The sequence below is a fragment of the Lampetra planeri genome, chromosome 5 (assembly GCF_965212315.1).
Source record: "Lampetra planeri chromosome 5, kcLamPlan1.2.h2, whole genome shotgun sequence".
Lineage (NCBI taxonomy): Eukaryota > Metazoa > Chordata > Hyperoartia > Petromyzontiformes > Petromyzontidae > Lampetra > Lampetra planeri.
This window is the reverse complement of record NC_136111.1, coordinates 12,456,988-12,471,896: the sequence shown is the minus strand read 5'-3', so window position 1 is coordinate 12,471,896 and position 14,909 is coordinate 12,456,988. Positions and strand designations below refer to the sequence as shown.

Sequence of the window (14,909 nt, the reverse complement as noted above, 5' to 3'; positions counted from 1 at the left end):
AGTCAACAGCAAAGTCAACAGCAGTGAGCGTTGTGGTGACTGTCGTGCCGGCGTATTCAAATTAAGACGAAACCGGTCCACAATTGTGTCTTATCACTGCTGCTGTCAACTGGTCACATTTCCTCATTGCGATGGTGGCTTTAGACGAGAGGACCACTGTCGTTCTTCTGGAAGTGCTGATAGTTTGTTACATAACGCACGTTGTTTGAAACTCATTGTTGGGAGGCTTCCACCAATTCTGCTCTGATGGCTTTTTCTCTTCACAAACTTGACAAACTGGGTTTCCAACTACAGTAACTTTTTGTTTTGTATGCCAACAGGACCTACATCTCTGATGTATTGACCTGGTCAATATATGAACCTTATGGCGGGACCCCGGCGTCCCATAAGCCCCCGGCTCTAGCATAAACATTATAATGTAAACAAAAACTTTGCTCTTTTTCACCAGTGGGTTTGAAGGATGGTGGCAAGTGTTGTCTTGTTAGACTATGCCTTTAAAACTGAAAACTACTTACCTGCAGTACCTCTATTTAAATACACTATCGAATTTGTTTTGACCCCTCTGTCAATCATCGTGTTTCTCAAGTGTGGATTTGTGAACAAACTTTGTAAACGGTAAATAAAATAGTCCGCGTTTTCAATGCGCTGTTCATATTGTAACAAGCATTTATACCAATGTCACTCTACAGAGTAGTGGGTAGCCGCTCCTCTTATCCGCATTGATACGAGCGGTATGTGGGGACTATGGCTTAACCGCAAAAAAACCGATCTGCACAGATGCATACGGACAAGGTAATAGGATTGTCATCGATTGATCCTGGCTGCAGACATTGGTAGGTCACAAATAATAATGAAGAGAGCAGTTTCACTGTATTATGCATACCGTTATGACAAATAAAGGACCTAAGTCGTGCAGGCAGTTTGAGCAGCTTTGGATAAGACTCATAATCCTGCCCATACCCGAGCATGGAGTGCATTCGCTTGTTCAGCTCTTCTGTGCATTCATCCTCGCTGTTGTGCTTGGACACGACATCACAACAGAATGATCCGCACCACATGGGTCGCCGCGTTTATGTGCGCGGTGAGACGGAGTCGCCAAAAATAAACTAATTAATTGCTTCCGTTTATTCGGGACCCCGAGGTCCCGCCATACGGTCCATATGTATGTATGTTGAACTTCCTTCGCGCCGTACGTAACCAACTGCTAATCGGCACGGGTGGCCACGTAATAATGAATATGTTGTCTTTAGTTTGGATACTGTATGTGCCGTCTATTCAGTAAGACAGTTTGCAATATTGTTCAGATGGGTAAAATAGTGTCCTCTTAAAAAACCTCTCACAACCAAAATAAGCATTCATACATGGAGTATTTATATATTTTCCAATAGATCCACGTGGATCCAGTAAATGAGAAAGAAAATAAAATCGAGACATTCTGTTAAACCATCAAACGAAACGCACGTGGAATCTCGGTACAATGACACGGGCTCCCTGAACCATCCAGCCACCTCGTGCCCGATGTAATGCGTAGCACAACCATGGGCAAAAGCCCTGAATGCAGTCCGCCCCATTGAGTTTATTTGCAAGGTTATTTTTGATATTTTATATATATATAAAACGGTGCATGCAAGCATTACAAAAAAAAGAATAAAAGCTCAACCAAGATAACAGTGTGAGAGTAAATAGGATGGAACATTCTAAGATAAATGCAAGTAACGTATTTGAGTAATCCCTGTAGTGTTCAAAATAAGCACATCACTATTTTTAACCAAATAATTTTTTAAAAATAAACAGATCTGAATACAAAATAGACATTTTATGCAAGTGCAGAATACATTCAACAAGGGCGCAATGCTGTATAAATGTGGAGAATACTGAATTGTTCCCAATTTTGTTTGCCCAAGTGCAGTAGCTTAGAATGGGCCAAGCCACAGAAATTGTAAACAGCAAGCGGATGAGCATGTCACTTGCACGACTGCTCGTAAATACATGGCTATACAGTAATGATAAAAAATCCCACATTTCCAAAATAGAATGAAGACAGAGGCTTATACATATACAGTTATTGTCGTGTACTCTGTGTGCATTTTTACAAGCATTAACTGCATTTAACTTGTTATTTTGTAGGAAATTAAATATGATACATTGTTGACACTGTTGACAAAATGCATTTTCGGGGTTAGGATCCCACATTGGTTGTGGGGGCTTGCTTGGCAGAGTGCAAGAGATGTCCATTGTATGCAAGCCTGGGTGTTATAAAAGAGCACACATCTTTTTCTTCCTCTCTATCTTTGGTTCTGGAGAGATGACAGCCCGAACTGTTTCATCAAACACATTCTTGAGGCCACGCTGTGTCAGGGCTGAGCACTCCAAGTACTTGATTGCACCTGAATGAACAAACAAGTGAATTCCTACACTGTACCGACAACCACGAGAGCCTGTGAAGCAGTGCTGTTTACAAACGTGATCTGTATCGTGCAAAAAAACGATAAATGAAGCGTGTGCAGAGAAGCGTGCAGAGGTGCATGCTTGGAATGACACGGGGTGACAGGAACTTGAACACATGGATTCATAGTAATACATTATATTTATAAAGCACCTTTTAAAAAAGTAAACAAGATGCCGTGAATCACTAAATAATATATCCTAGATCAAGGGGGGAGGATAAAAAACGAATAAGACATAGAGATAACCATTCAAATGCTAAGAAAAGTGGGCTTGGGCAGAACACAGCTTGACGAAAAGGGTTGATGGCCAATGGACGAGGACAGTGATAGAATGGCAGCCAAAGGAGGGAATACATCAGAGGGTGCGACCACCGTGGAAATGGGACGATAGGATCTGTTCACGTGAGATTGCAGGACCGGGAGGGTGGCGATGGAATGGGAAGGCCACCCAGCCATGGATAGACAATTACTCATCGTGATGATATGCTAATAATATTTAGGCCAATTTAACAAGCCAGTTATTGCACATGGAACAGAACAAATTGGCACACACGAAATTATACAGATGAAACAAAAATTAACCATTCATGAATTAAACGATAACTCCTTAATTGTGGCAATTTAACGAGGTACAGGTTGTTCAGGGGGTGGATATTTACTTGGCTGGTTTAGTTAGTGTAATGTATGTATATTGAAGTTCTTTCGCACCGTACATAGCCAACCATGCAATCGGAGGTGCGAAATACCTTGTTTCCATGAACAGCTAACTCGACTCAACTCGTGTGAATGTGAGTTGACCTCAATTCTCCCAAATATCAAGTTGATGATGAACTCAAGTTGATGAAAAAGTTAAATTTCTCTGATTTCGGGAGTTATTCACGAAAGCTGAACAGGTCTTTACATTTCTGCTTGGCCTAACTTCTGACATGGGGAATTCTGGCCAACTCAAGAAGAACATTGTCCAGGAGAAATCTAGCTCTTGGCCAAAGTGAAGTGGCAGCTAGCTCAAGTGATTTAAAAACACATTGGAACTGGGTGGTGGGGGAGATAGGAGGCAAACCATTTTTTTATATTCATGTTTATTACCACCAATGTTGTTGTGTTATGATAATGTGTATGCATTTAATTGCTTATTTATGTATTTACTTATGGTAATTCGTTAAAAAGATAGGTTTTTCGTAGGCGAAATCATTACCCGCAAAATGTGCTATTCACGAGAATCTCTAGAATGTATCCCTCACCAATAATGAGGGAAAAATACTGTACGTACTATGGCTCATAGTAACAAAGTATACATGTGGTCCACAATTCATTTTTTGAATTGGACCACATAATGATCTGGAAAAATTCCTATCACAAGACCCTCCACCACCCGATGTAGCCTCAAATAAAAAATGGCACGCTTACATTAAACTGTAGCTCTTGTGACAAATGTCTTGGCAGATCATTAACGTGGTCCAAGCCAAAAGTGAATCATGAATCGTAATATTGGCGGTGAACACGTACGTGTTAAGAAGTGGGTGCGGACATCCTTTCCCATTGCTCACCTATCTCCTTGGCCAGACACAGTCCCTGAGCATTGGTCACAGGCTGCATGCTTTTCTCCTCGAGGTGCTTGAGAATGTCCTTGTCTTCACGCTGGTCCTGCTTGGTACCCACCAGGATGATAGGGGTCTCTGGGCAGTGGTGCCGCACTTCCTTGAACCACTGGGTACACAGCCAACAGCCGAACGTTTATCATTTTACCTTTCCTCTGCCTGTGACTGACTGCTGCTGGTGTTAAGAAAAATGTCAACTGCTTATATAGCTCTACTTGAAGGCCGTCCATAAATGACGTCACGCAATTTTGGACGATTTTTGCCCCCCCCCCCCCATCGTCACACGGCGTCACAAAAGTCAGACCCCCCCCCTCAAATATGACGTCACAAAGGTCTGCCCCCCCCCCCCCCCAAAAAAAAACATGCTTCAAATCGCTTTAAACTATTGTCATTGTAGTGCGTATTTAATGTGCCGCTGCGCTCTGATGTTGTAAGAGAAAACATTTATTAAAAAGTCTATCTAATTAAGTAGAAGGTGTTGTCTATATTCATTTAAAGTTGCGCATTTCGATGTGACGTCACATTTCTCAAACACCCCTCGTCACACATCGTCACAAATGTCTGACCCACCCCCCCCAATAGGTGCGTGACGTCATTTATGGACGGCCCCTTGGGCGATGTTGTTAGCAGCAGAGGATGATGCAGAAAAATAATTTGACAATGTCCCCTCGTCTGTGTTCTACGCATTCACCAACCCGCACTGACGAATGTGATGAAGTATGGTCACGAACTACATACAAGTGCTGTACATCTACTGTTTCTGTATAGCGTCTTTAAATACAGTCACATTTAGTCGCTATATATTGTACATCCAATTTTCTGTTGTATTGGGTGTTTTTTTTAATGAAGCAGGAAAACTCGTAAAACAGAAACATGTGTTGGCTAAACTTAGCGGTTATGGGTTAGCATGTTAGCACTTGCGTCTGTATTCAGTTGCTCGATCCTGTATTTTGCCTGAGGATACTTGTAACTGATGCTGTTCCAATGCCGAATCAGGGTGCGCCAGATATATTTCCGCACACACACACATTAATCATACCTCATCCTAAGCACACAGATTAAACCGGAAACACTCGGTGAACTTCATGGAATGAAGGCTGTATATGGACATGAGGATACATTTGAGGGATGCGCAGGATATTCTCTTCATAATAAACGCTTTTGGGTTAGATCGCGTTATTTATAAATGTGTCGTGACCCTCCACCACCCGACACGGCCAATCGGTAAAACAAAAAGTGTCACGTTGACAAAAGACAAATAGTTCACGACTTTAGCCCATCGGTGTGTTGATAAGTGATTCCACAACATTTACAATTTTTGATATTCTCTGCTATGCTTTGTTGTGATTTTGTGTATGTAATGATTGAAACAATATCACATGTTGCATGGAAGAACTGTAACACTGTAATAATGAAATAATTTGTCTACAACTTCTGTCTTTTAGGATATAAGTAAAATTCTTGCTAATTGATGCAAATATACAGGGTTGTGTAGGTGAGAAAAATAATCATCTATTCTTGGTTTGTGCACAAAATTGCGAGGCATATAATACATTAAGCCAATTGGTATTTATACCATTCTTACAGTGCAAAGCCATCACAAAGGTGCTATGTTTTACAGACAAATGTAGTTGGCAGGAGATTCACAGTGGGGATCGATGAAGCACCGGATGTCAGAAGGTGCGTCACCACTTGGATCAGAAAAAAAGGGGTCTTAGAAGTATGTTTATCATATCACCTTCCAGAGGTAATATTATAGGTTGGGGTGGTACACCCCAATCTGCATGTTGTGAATGGACATTCCTTTATCTCATGACGTGGATACCTATATGTAAAGATGAACACACGTGTGCAGACATGTACACCGTACTGTCTGTGGGTATGAGAGCGGCCTCAGCCGATCATAATCTTACCTGCCCAGCCGTGTCCCACATCCCCATGTTCACATGATTACCATCAACCGTAAGATTGATGACGTAGTTTTCAAACAATTGGAATGTAATAGCGAAAAGCAAGATAAATGTAAAAATCAAAGCTAGCGCATCCAGAACACTTAAATACAGCACTGTGCAATTTTTAAAAATCTGTAGCAAAGCGACAAACATTGCCCCGTAAGCAGAGCAGATGGGGAAGTGCTCCCTTCTACCGCGTGGGCCAGATGGAGGTCACTGTATGGGATATCAGACGTATTTCTGTGACATCCTATTCCATGAGTTGCCAATTTCATGTATGAACACGCATTAACTGGGTGAAAATATCAAAAATTTAAATGCCAATGCAGGATCCTCCTGAAAAAGAGTACTATGACACAGTGTGACTTCCTGGTTAAATAATTAACTTAACTTTCAAAATTAAAGAGTTAAACTGTTCCTAGAGAGATGCGAATGAATTTTTCATCTCATATGACACCAAAAGCACAATTGTGATGACATTTGGGATAATAAATTCCAAAAATTTAATATATAAAAAATATGCTGTTGCCGTACCTTTACGCGTACGTTGTCAAAGGAAGATGGGCTCACGACCGAGAAGCAAATGAGAAAAATGTCCTAAAGAAGCAAAGAGAGAGTTAGCTGCATAGTTTTACCGATCAAATAATAATCCTTACTGCGTCAGCAAGTGCAATCATGCATATACTACAACGAACCAGTACACTGAAAACACTTCAATGCTTAAGCGTATCCACAGTGAAAAATATGTATGTTATATATTGAGGCAAATTTAATATAATTTTTGTAGTGAATGCCATATGCACGGTGTCCAGGTCATCTATGAGACTTTTATAAATGTACGGCAAATAGAAAAAAGTACACCTTTTCAAACACATCGTATCACCCATGAGGCGACCTTTGCCTACAGGCCAAGTCTCATTTCTCACTCTGATGATGTAAGAAAGGACACACAAGGAGCCAGGAAGGTGGCTGGGTGGGTCAAGATTGAGACCAATGAGCCGACACCAATGAGATCCTGGCTTTGAATCTGGGTGATTAAACTGGGTTCTAAAGTGCAGAGTTGATGGGTCTCCTCGTGGTTATCAATACGCGAAAAAAATCCATCACAATAATAAATTAGGGTTTTCACTTAATTCGGCTACATTCCAGCTTTTATAAATAATAAAATATATTGGTTGGACTGCCATGCAACATATATTTCTCTGTGCATGGTGTGTGGACAAGTGCAGTGCCTACGAGTATGGATGAAATCGGTCACTTGAAAGAATCTCACTACTGTAGCTCTGATATCCCTTCCACAAACCATTCTCTAACAAATTGGGTGATGCATTTCACTACAAGAGTTCTGAATTGACACTTCGTCTCATGTAATGAAGCTGATAGCAAGCTTAGAATAACACTGGGAGAGCTCATGGTTTGTCTCTCTTCAGTACACAGGTAAAAGTATTCCCAACACTGTACATATATGCATAGATACTGATGTAAGCCAGCTTGGGAGCAATGTGACCAGAGCATTCGACGTATATTTGGCAGGCTGCAAGTTCAAATCTGTCATCATCTCTCCAGAGCCAATACAATCATAACCACTGCCTCAGAAACCATATATCCAGAGACGATTGGTGCCTGCTATGGCATGTGTCATTGGCAGCATTGGCTGATTGCTGCGCATGGAGGCGAGTGCCAAGTCACGACGTGTTACAGCAGGGAGACAGCTTAACACGGATGTAAACAATCCCTTACATAAGCGTGTGTGCAAGAACATGGGTGAGGATGTATCCACGAGTGTGGACGTGTACACCGTACCGTCTGTGGGTAAGAGAGCGGCCTCAGCCGATCGTAGTCTTCCTGACCTGCAGTGTCCCAGAGCCCCAGGTTCACGTATTTTCCATCAACCATAAGATTGACGGCATAGTTGTCGAACCTGTTTGATGCAAGCACGCCACATGTACACACAACCTCACTTCTACGGCGTGTACAGCATGGAGATGCAGTCTCTCACTCATGCGCCTCCTTTATTCACGAAAAAATGCCATGTGCTTTGGCATTTAGAGCATGCTACACAATACGCGAGTGTGTAAATTACTTTTACGCGAAACAGCCATGCTTCACGAATTGGCATTGGACTCAAGTAGCACTGCCGCCTGAGGTACACAAAAAACAGGATATCATGGGGAGAGGAATGTCTCATTATACCAAAAGAAGCGAGAACTGTTGGTAAATGTGTTGCCTTAAGTGGTAAATTATTACACAAATGACAAATAAGCAGCCCATTTCATGTTCCGGGAATACTTACAAATTTCTCAGGACAACTACCCCCCCAAAAAAGATGAACCTGGGATTACCAGGACAGGTGGTGGTAACCTTATTCTCAATGCATAATAAAACACGGCTAACAATATGAATAATGTAGACAATGCATTTTCTTCACATTTTGGTCTACAATAACGCATACTTCCACTGAAACAAAACGTTTACATGTAAAAGGTGTTTTAAATATTTTTTTGCTGCCATTGGCAAACAAAGGGATAACTCACACTGTCGGAATGTACTCCCCGGGGAAGGTGTTGTTGCTGAAGCTGATCAGCATGCACGTCTTTCCCACCGCACTGACACAAAGTGCACAAACACCACCGTCAACTCCTGTGTAGATGTTTACTTGTGAGCCCTGGCATAATTGTTAATGAACTGCACGTTCCATTTCCATCCTGGTGGATCCACGCTTCCACGACCTCAAGCAGCCTCCCACACCCACGATTCAATCAGCTCCCATGCTTCCGTGCTCTGCTCGGTTGACTTGATGTGAAATCAATTCAAACTGCCAGGACCTCTGATGAAGGTCAGCTGAAAGCATGAGGGCATGCAACAATTCAAAGGTTTTCCACATTACGCCACATATGGTGAACCGAGATAATGTTTGTTATTGTAAATGTTTTAAAAGAAATTGTATTGTTTAATTGAATCAAGAAAATTGCATTTAAATGTATTTGCTTTTTTTCTGTACACCTCTTAGGATCTGTGTAAAGCTATTGAAATGTAACATTGTCAGACAAATTGACAGTGCACTTTAGAAGTCCTGGTCTACGAACATGTCGGCCCTGCATATAACGCATGTTGTTAGTTCGTTGTCTTTGAAGAAGCATTGTCATTTGTTTTCTCACCCAGATATACTTCACAGTTGATTTCCACTGTTAAACCGAACTGCTGTGTACAGGACAAAATTCGTTTTACAAATAGACTTCAAGTACAGTCGTTACGCGCTATGCTCTGTAATATGCAGCACAAATTGGTTTTGCTACAATTCCTCAGCTTAGATCAGTGCAGCCGTTTAAATGAGCGACTTCGATGTCACGCGAACGCCTTTTCCCAAACACAACTGAACAGCAAAGCTGTTGCCAAAGCATCCTGACAAAACTTGGAAATAACACATGGAGACATCGTCTTACATATGAACTAGCACATACGCAGACCTAATCAGAAGCCAAAAAAAAATCTTAAAATGGAACTCGTGTTGTGATCATGATGCCAATCTTGCTGTAAAATGGCAGTGCGGCTTGACTGAACATGAGTCATTTGCTATCGTCTGTGTGCCTGGCATACAGAGGGCTTTGCTCCCGATTCTCTTTCCTTGTGTCAAATGCACTGTTCTAAGTGCAACTAGCAGTCCTTCCACCACGAGGTCCATTACTCTCAAATTCCCTGCCTTTGAGGTGATTTTCTCCAAGTATAAGCTTGTAGGGATGGTCACAATTCCCCATAATGAAATGGCGTATCACTATATTTACATGGCATACATATGTGCATAGGCCTCGGCAAGGTAAGGTAAGTTACCCTTTTTACCGGGTAAAAGGATAAAGGTAAAGAGTAAATGTGTCGACATGCCAAGGAGTAAGGTAAAGGATAGGGTAAAGGTAGCTCGAAAGAATTACCCGGTAGGGTAAAGGTAGCGCGAAGTATTACCCGGTAAATATGGTAACTTGTTTACCGCTAAAAGCTCCGTGGCGCAGTCCGTGGCTTACATTTACTAAGTAATATTTAAAAAATACTTTTTTTTTTAAACACGCTTTTATTAAATGTACTAGTAATGGCAGAACTCCACGACTCCAGGAAGTGGCCCCGAAGCTTTCCATAACGTCAGGGTGCCGTAGTGATTTACAACCAACGTGAGTTGACCGTGGACAATTAGACCCAAGCCGAAACAACATTTACAAAATAATGTTTAAAAATATCTATATTTTTATGATAGAATATAGTATTGTCATCAGTATGACATAACTATACCAAGTTTGCAGTCGATTTGAGGATACAAGCGTGTAAAATTGAAATCATCGAGAGTATTCTATATGACTAAAGCGCTCTACCTAGCATTTACCTGTTATACACCTTTTTCATGTGTAGTACCCCAGTAATTACCCTGTAATCGGGTAATTTGTATGGGGTAAGGGTAAAAGGTAGGGTAAAGGTCGGCTCGTTGCTTTTTACCTTTAACCTTAACGAGGCCTATATAATGTGCAGCACAGCAGTTATTTTAAAAAAGCCGATCAAGTAAAAAAAACCTTGCTCATTCTTGTTCCATCACTGGTCATGAGAAGTAAATTCCATACGCATTGTAACCTGGATTTGAACAAAGACCACCGCTACAGTATGCGTATAAACAAGAAATGTATGCTTTAGCAGCAAGTGATGTGTGAGCTGTACCCAGCCGGCACGAACTGACGTTGAAAGCAGAAACACTGCTTTACCCTGAATTCCACTGTAATATCCTTCAGCTAGATTGGCGTTGGAGTGGCAGATCAGGTTTTGGAGTGATTTGTCTATGCCCCACATATGTAGGTTTCAGATGTCCAATTACAGGTAGTCCCCGAGTTACGATGGTCCGACTTACGATATTTCGATCTTACGATGGCGATACGACAAAATTGCCATCAACAACCTAACATCGTTCAAGTATGCAGACGACGGACATAATCTTGGTGAGTCCAGTACAATATACGTTACGATACGTTCAATGCATGTATGATACGTAGCTTTAGCGATTTCATTTTAAGGTTACCACGATACGATACGTTCAATGCATGTTAAAATTGTTTTTATAGCAGATAGGATTGTTCCCTGAAAAAACGTTCTATTAAATTGCAGTTCATATAGGTAGGCTAAGAATTTACCTTGTTTTTTTACTTTACATTTTACTGTGCAATACAGTATTGTAATTAATAAATACATAAGGTATATAGTTTATACAGTACGGTACTGTAAATTGCTCTGTTTTGCTAAATTATCACCATTCTTTAAGACTCCTGGGTAGGCTTGGCCATCTTCAACTTACGATATTTTCAACTTACGATGGGGTCGTCGTAACGCATCTCCATCGTAAGTAGAGGACTACCTGTAATAGCACGCTGTGGTCAGTACATGGTTACCACAAGGTCTGTCACTCCATGGGGTAGATGCGAACAGAGCAGGTATAAACGTGTCTCTTTTTGAAATATCTCATGAAGCCTCTACAATGACGATCCGTTACCAATACACCCTGACAGCATAAACGGTATCTACACAATGTATGCAACGGATTCAGTTCACAAAATGTGAAACATTTCTGAAAAATGTCAAAATATATATAATCACTTGACATTTAATCTCGTGCTTAAAGCTATGGGACCTGAAACGAATTACGGGTGGCTCTGAGATCCCACAAGATAATCTGCAACTGGAGTAAACCCCAAAGAGCGTTATGAGTGTAAGGATAAGAGGCAGAGATGTCCAACCTCCCCACCGTGTGGATTTCGCGAAAGGGTGGAAGAGGCTACCCACACTCGGCCGGACGCGAGACTTTCAAACTCGCCACGACCTTCCCATTCACACTTTGATTTTCTTGGATTTTCTGTTTGCACTTAAGTCACATATTCACTTTAAGTTGTTTTATTGTTCATGTTTTTGTTTTTTTGTCTGATTCCCGATTCAAGAGCCGAATGGCTCACAGGGCTATATCTAATAAATAAACTTGAACTTGAATATCTTGTAGACGAAACATAGGAGCCGACCGGTCGTTACGCGCTCTCAGCGCAAGCGGGTTTCACGCATCAGCTGTTCGCTCCACTTTGTGACGAGCGACTTCTCCGCTACGCTCAACCGTACAAAGGAAGAAAGACCCCCCCCCACACCACCACCACGTACAGCCGTCACAGACGTGTGGGGCAAGTGCCGTCAGCGAACCGTACGAATGCGGCGACACACTCGCATGCATTTTTATTAAAACTACGTACGCTGGAATACCATCTTCTAAATTGAAAACGCATTTCGTTAGAACTGCTTTTCATCTTTCAGTATGTCGTCCTGCCCCGCGCACAGTTGGCGACGTACGTCGCGAACGAAGTTCAACATCGACGTACATCATAGACACATCGACCGACAGCACCACCCATTACGACCTTCAACTTCACTCAAGTAATAAACCGACGGTTGTTGGCTACACACTTTTAAGGACATCATTAGACAGAGGCTGAGTCGACCTCCACACGCGCACAGCGAGAGAGAGAGAGATGTGTGTGAGACGGTGGAGAAGACGTACCCATCCCCGACCACCACACACTTGATTGCCTGCATGCCTGGCACAAGCGCTCACGCCTGGCGTGCGCTTGCCAAGCCCGTGGGGAGGGGGTGGTAGAGAACGTGGTGGGGTGGGGGGAAAACCAAGGAACCAAGCAACCAAGCCTGCGTAGTAGTCGCAGAGTCAACTGCGTATGTATCTTTAAAACTCTTGTTCACATATAACGACGGGGAAGAAATGGGAAGAGAGCACTCGAGAGAGAGGGGACGAAAGAAAGGGGCGTGTGTGTTGGAGTGGGGGTTTGTACAAGTATGCAGTAGGCGTTCACCTGGCCGGGGCAAATACCACCTGTATGCGAAAAACAACAAAAAAACTTCCTCTTGCCTTACAGAGCGCGACGCAAACTTGTTGGTTCCTGCCGCTCTTCACTGGCGTGGTGCCGGGCAACCTTCTCCGTGCACGCGCGGCCGTGACAACGCAAACGCCCAGACAATTTGCCCCATTCCCATAGCCGTAATAAAAGTATTTGTTTTTAAACACGTTCTATCGGTCACTCGGAAGCCACGTTTCAGCAGCGTTGATTCAAGACAAGTAAACTCTGGACCGAGTTCGACATTCGGTGTATCATAAGCAGTCATGCTTGCCTCAACTATTGCTGGAAAACTGCCAGATGTTCATTGGCAAGGACCTTACCGAATACACCAGATATGGTGTGTCCAAGATCGACGCACAATTATATATAGTACTCTGTAAAAATGCAATAAGACAAAATTATGGAAGGTGAATTATCTTGCTAATTTGTGTTACTTATCTTCTCCACAACGACGCTAATGATAAAGAGATCTCATAGTGATAAGGTCGTGTTGAACGCTTTAACGGTAGTAGTTTAATGTGAAATGGTACCGCAGTGAATCGGACAGCACTGAGTTTTGGACCTATTCAGTGCCTTTACTGCACAACTATCAATACAGGAAGCCGCATTGTTACGGTATCTCCAATATAAAACCTACAAACCTTCTACCGTGCATGAGAATATAACACAAACATATGGGATATTATTGGTTTTAAGGGCTTAATGTAATCCGGGTAACAATGCTGTAATAAATTAATAGAATAAGTATAACCCGTAAAAACAAAGTTTTTCACTATAAAACCTTTATATGCGTGGCAGCGAACTTAATATAAAGGATTTAAAAATATATTCGCCTGTGGAGGACGCGGGGATCGATCCCGCGACCTTTGGCATGGGAAGCGAGGGCGCTACCAACTGCGCTACTCCGCCACGGCCTGTGGAGGGGTTACGCCATGAATGAGTTCTATTTGAATATATGTAAAATATTTTTTTTGCCTAAAAAGTGTAAAATTTTGGGAATTTTTTTTCACGAACATCAATTGTCTCGCACAACGAGTCTGTGTGGAAAATGTCAGCTCGATTGGATCACGGGAAGTGGGTTAAAAACGACCGAAAGATTTGCACGGTTGTAAGCAAGCAAGCAAGCACGCAAGCAAGCAAGCAAGCACGCAAGCAAGCAAGCAAGCGAACTTAATATAAAGGATTTAAAAATGAACGACGTTCGTTTTTTAAAAAATATGCCTCCCGTAACTACACACGGAGCCAACATGCAGTAGGTTTCAATCACTACATCGGTTTAGCAATGTATACTGTGGAGCACAAACCTGCCTTCATTATATAAACATTTACGCAGATATTTTCTGAGCCATTTGTGAATACGACCCTATCTTATAACAGCGGTAAAGGCTGCATTAGTTAGGATACAATACTGGCTACAGATTGTCACATTGGTTACAACTTGCATAGCATGTGCGCTCTAATAGCTTAGACATGAAAATGAGGACGTATGGAATGTGTACACTTTAGGATGCAATGTTCAACAGGCATAAACCTAAAGTGTTCAAGTGTAATGGCAAGTTATTGTAAATAATTATAAATATTGTACTGTGAACACAACAGGCAAATCAAATGCACAATATGTTACACTTATAAGTTGCGGATGCCAAGTCTTTTTCTCAAATACTGGTCTATCCACTTTAATTAATGACATTTTTCGGACAAAATAACATTGTACTCATGATAAAATGCAAGTCATATAAAGAAAAATATTAATAAAATAGCTTGGATGAAAAAAATCGAATTGACATTAATGTCACTTTAAAAAGTAGCACTCTAATGTTTTAAATAAAGATCAAACGGTTTCTACCAAATGCCACTCATGCCTAGACCAACAAGAGCAATCTAAACATGCTAACAAGGGGCGAGTGGGAACATAAATCTCTGGGTTGTCCCCACTGGAAAGTGCTTGTATTGCAGTTACACCTGAACACATTTGCACAAGAGAACTTCCTTTTC

General features: G+C 41.8%; 1 protein-coding gene across 1 annotated transcript; it reads right to left on the bottom strand.

The window, feature by feature from the left end:
- Window positions 1-1,350: 1,350 nt before the first annotated feature.
- On the bottom strand, window positions 1,351-12,828 carry LOC144718877 (ras-related C3 botulinum toxin substrate 1-like). Its single transcript, XM_078594459.1, has 6 exons — window positions 12,563-12,828; window positions 8,532-8,603; window positions 7,801-7,918; window positions 6,532-6,594; window positions 3,995-4,154; window positions 1,351-2,387 (listed from the first exon to the last, which is right to left on the bottom strand). Exons 1-6 carry the CDS (start codon window positions 12,595-12,597, stop codon window positions 2,254-2,256), a joined length of 582 nt encoding a protein of 193 aa, XP_078450585.1. The 5' UTR covers window positions 12,598-12,828; the 3' UTR covers window positions 1,351-2,253.
- Window positions 12,829-14,909: the final 2,081 nt, after the last annotated feature.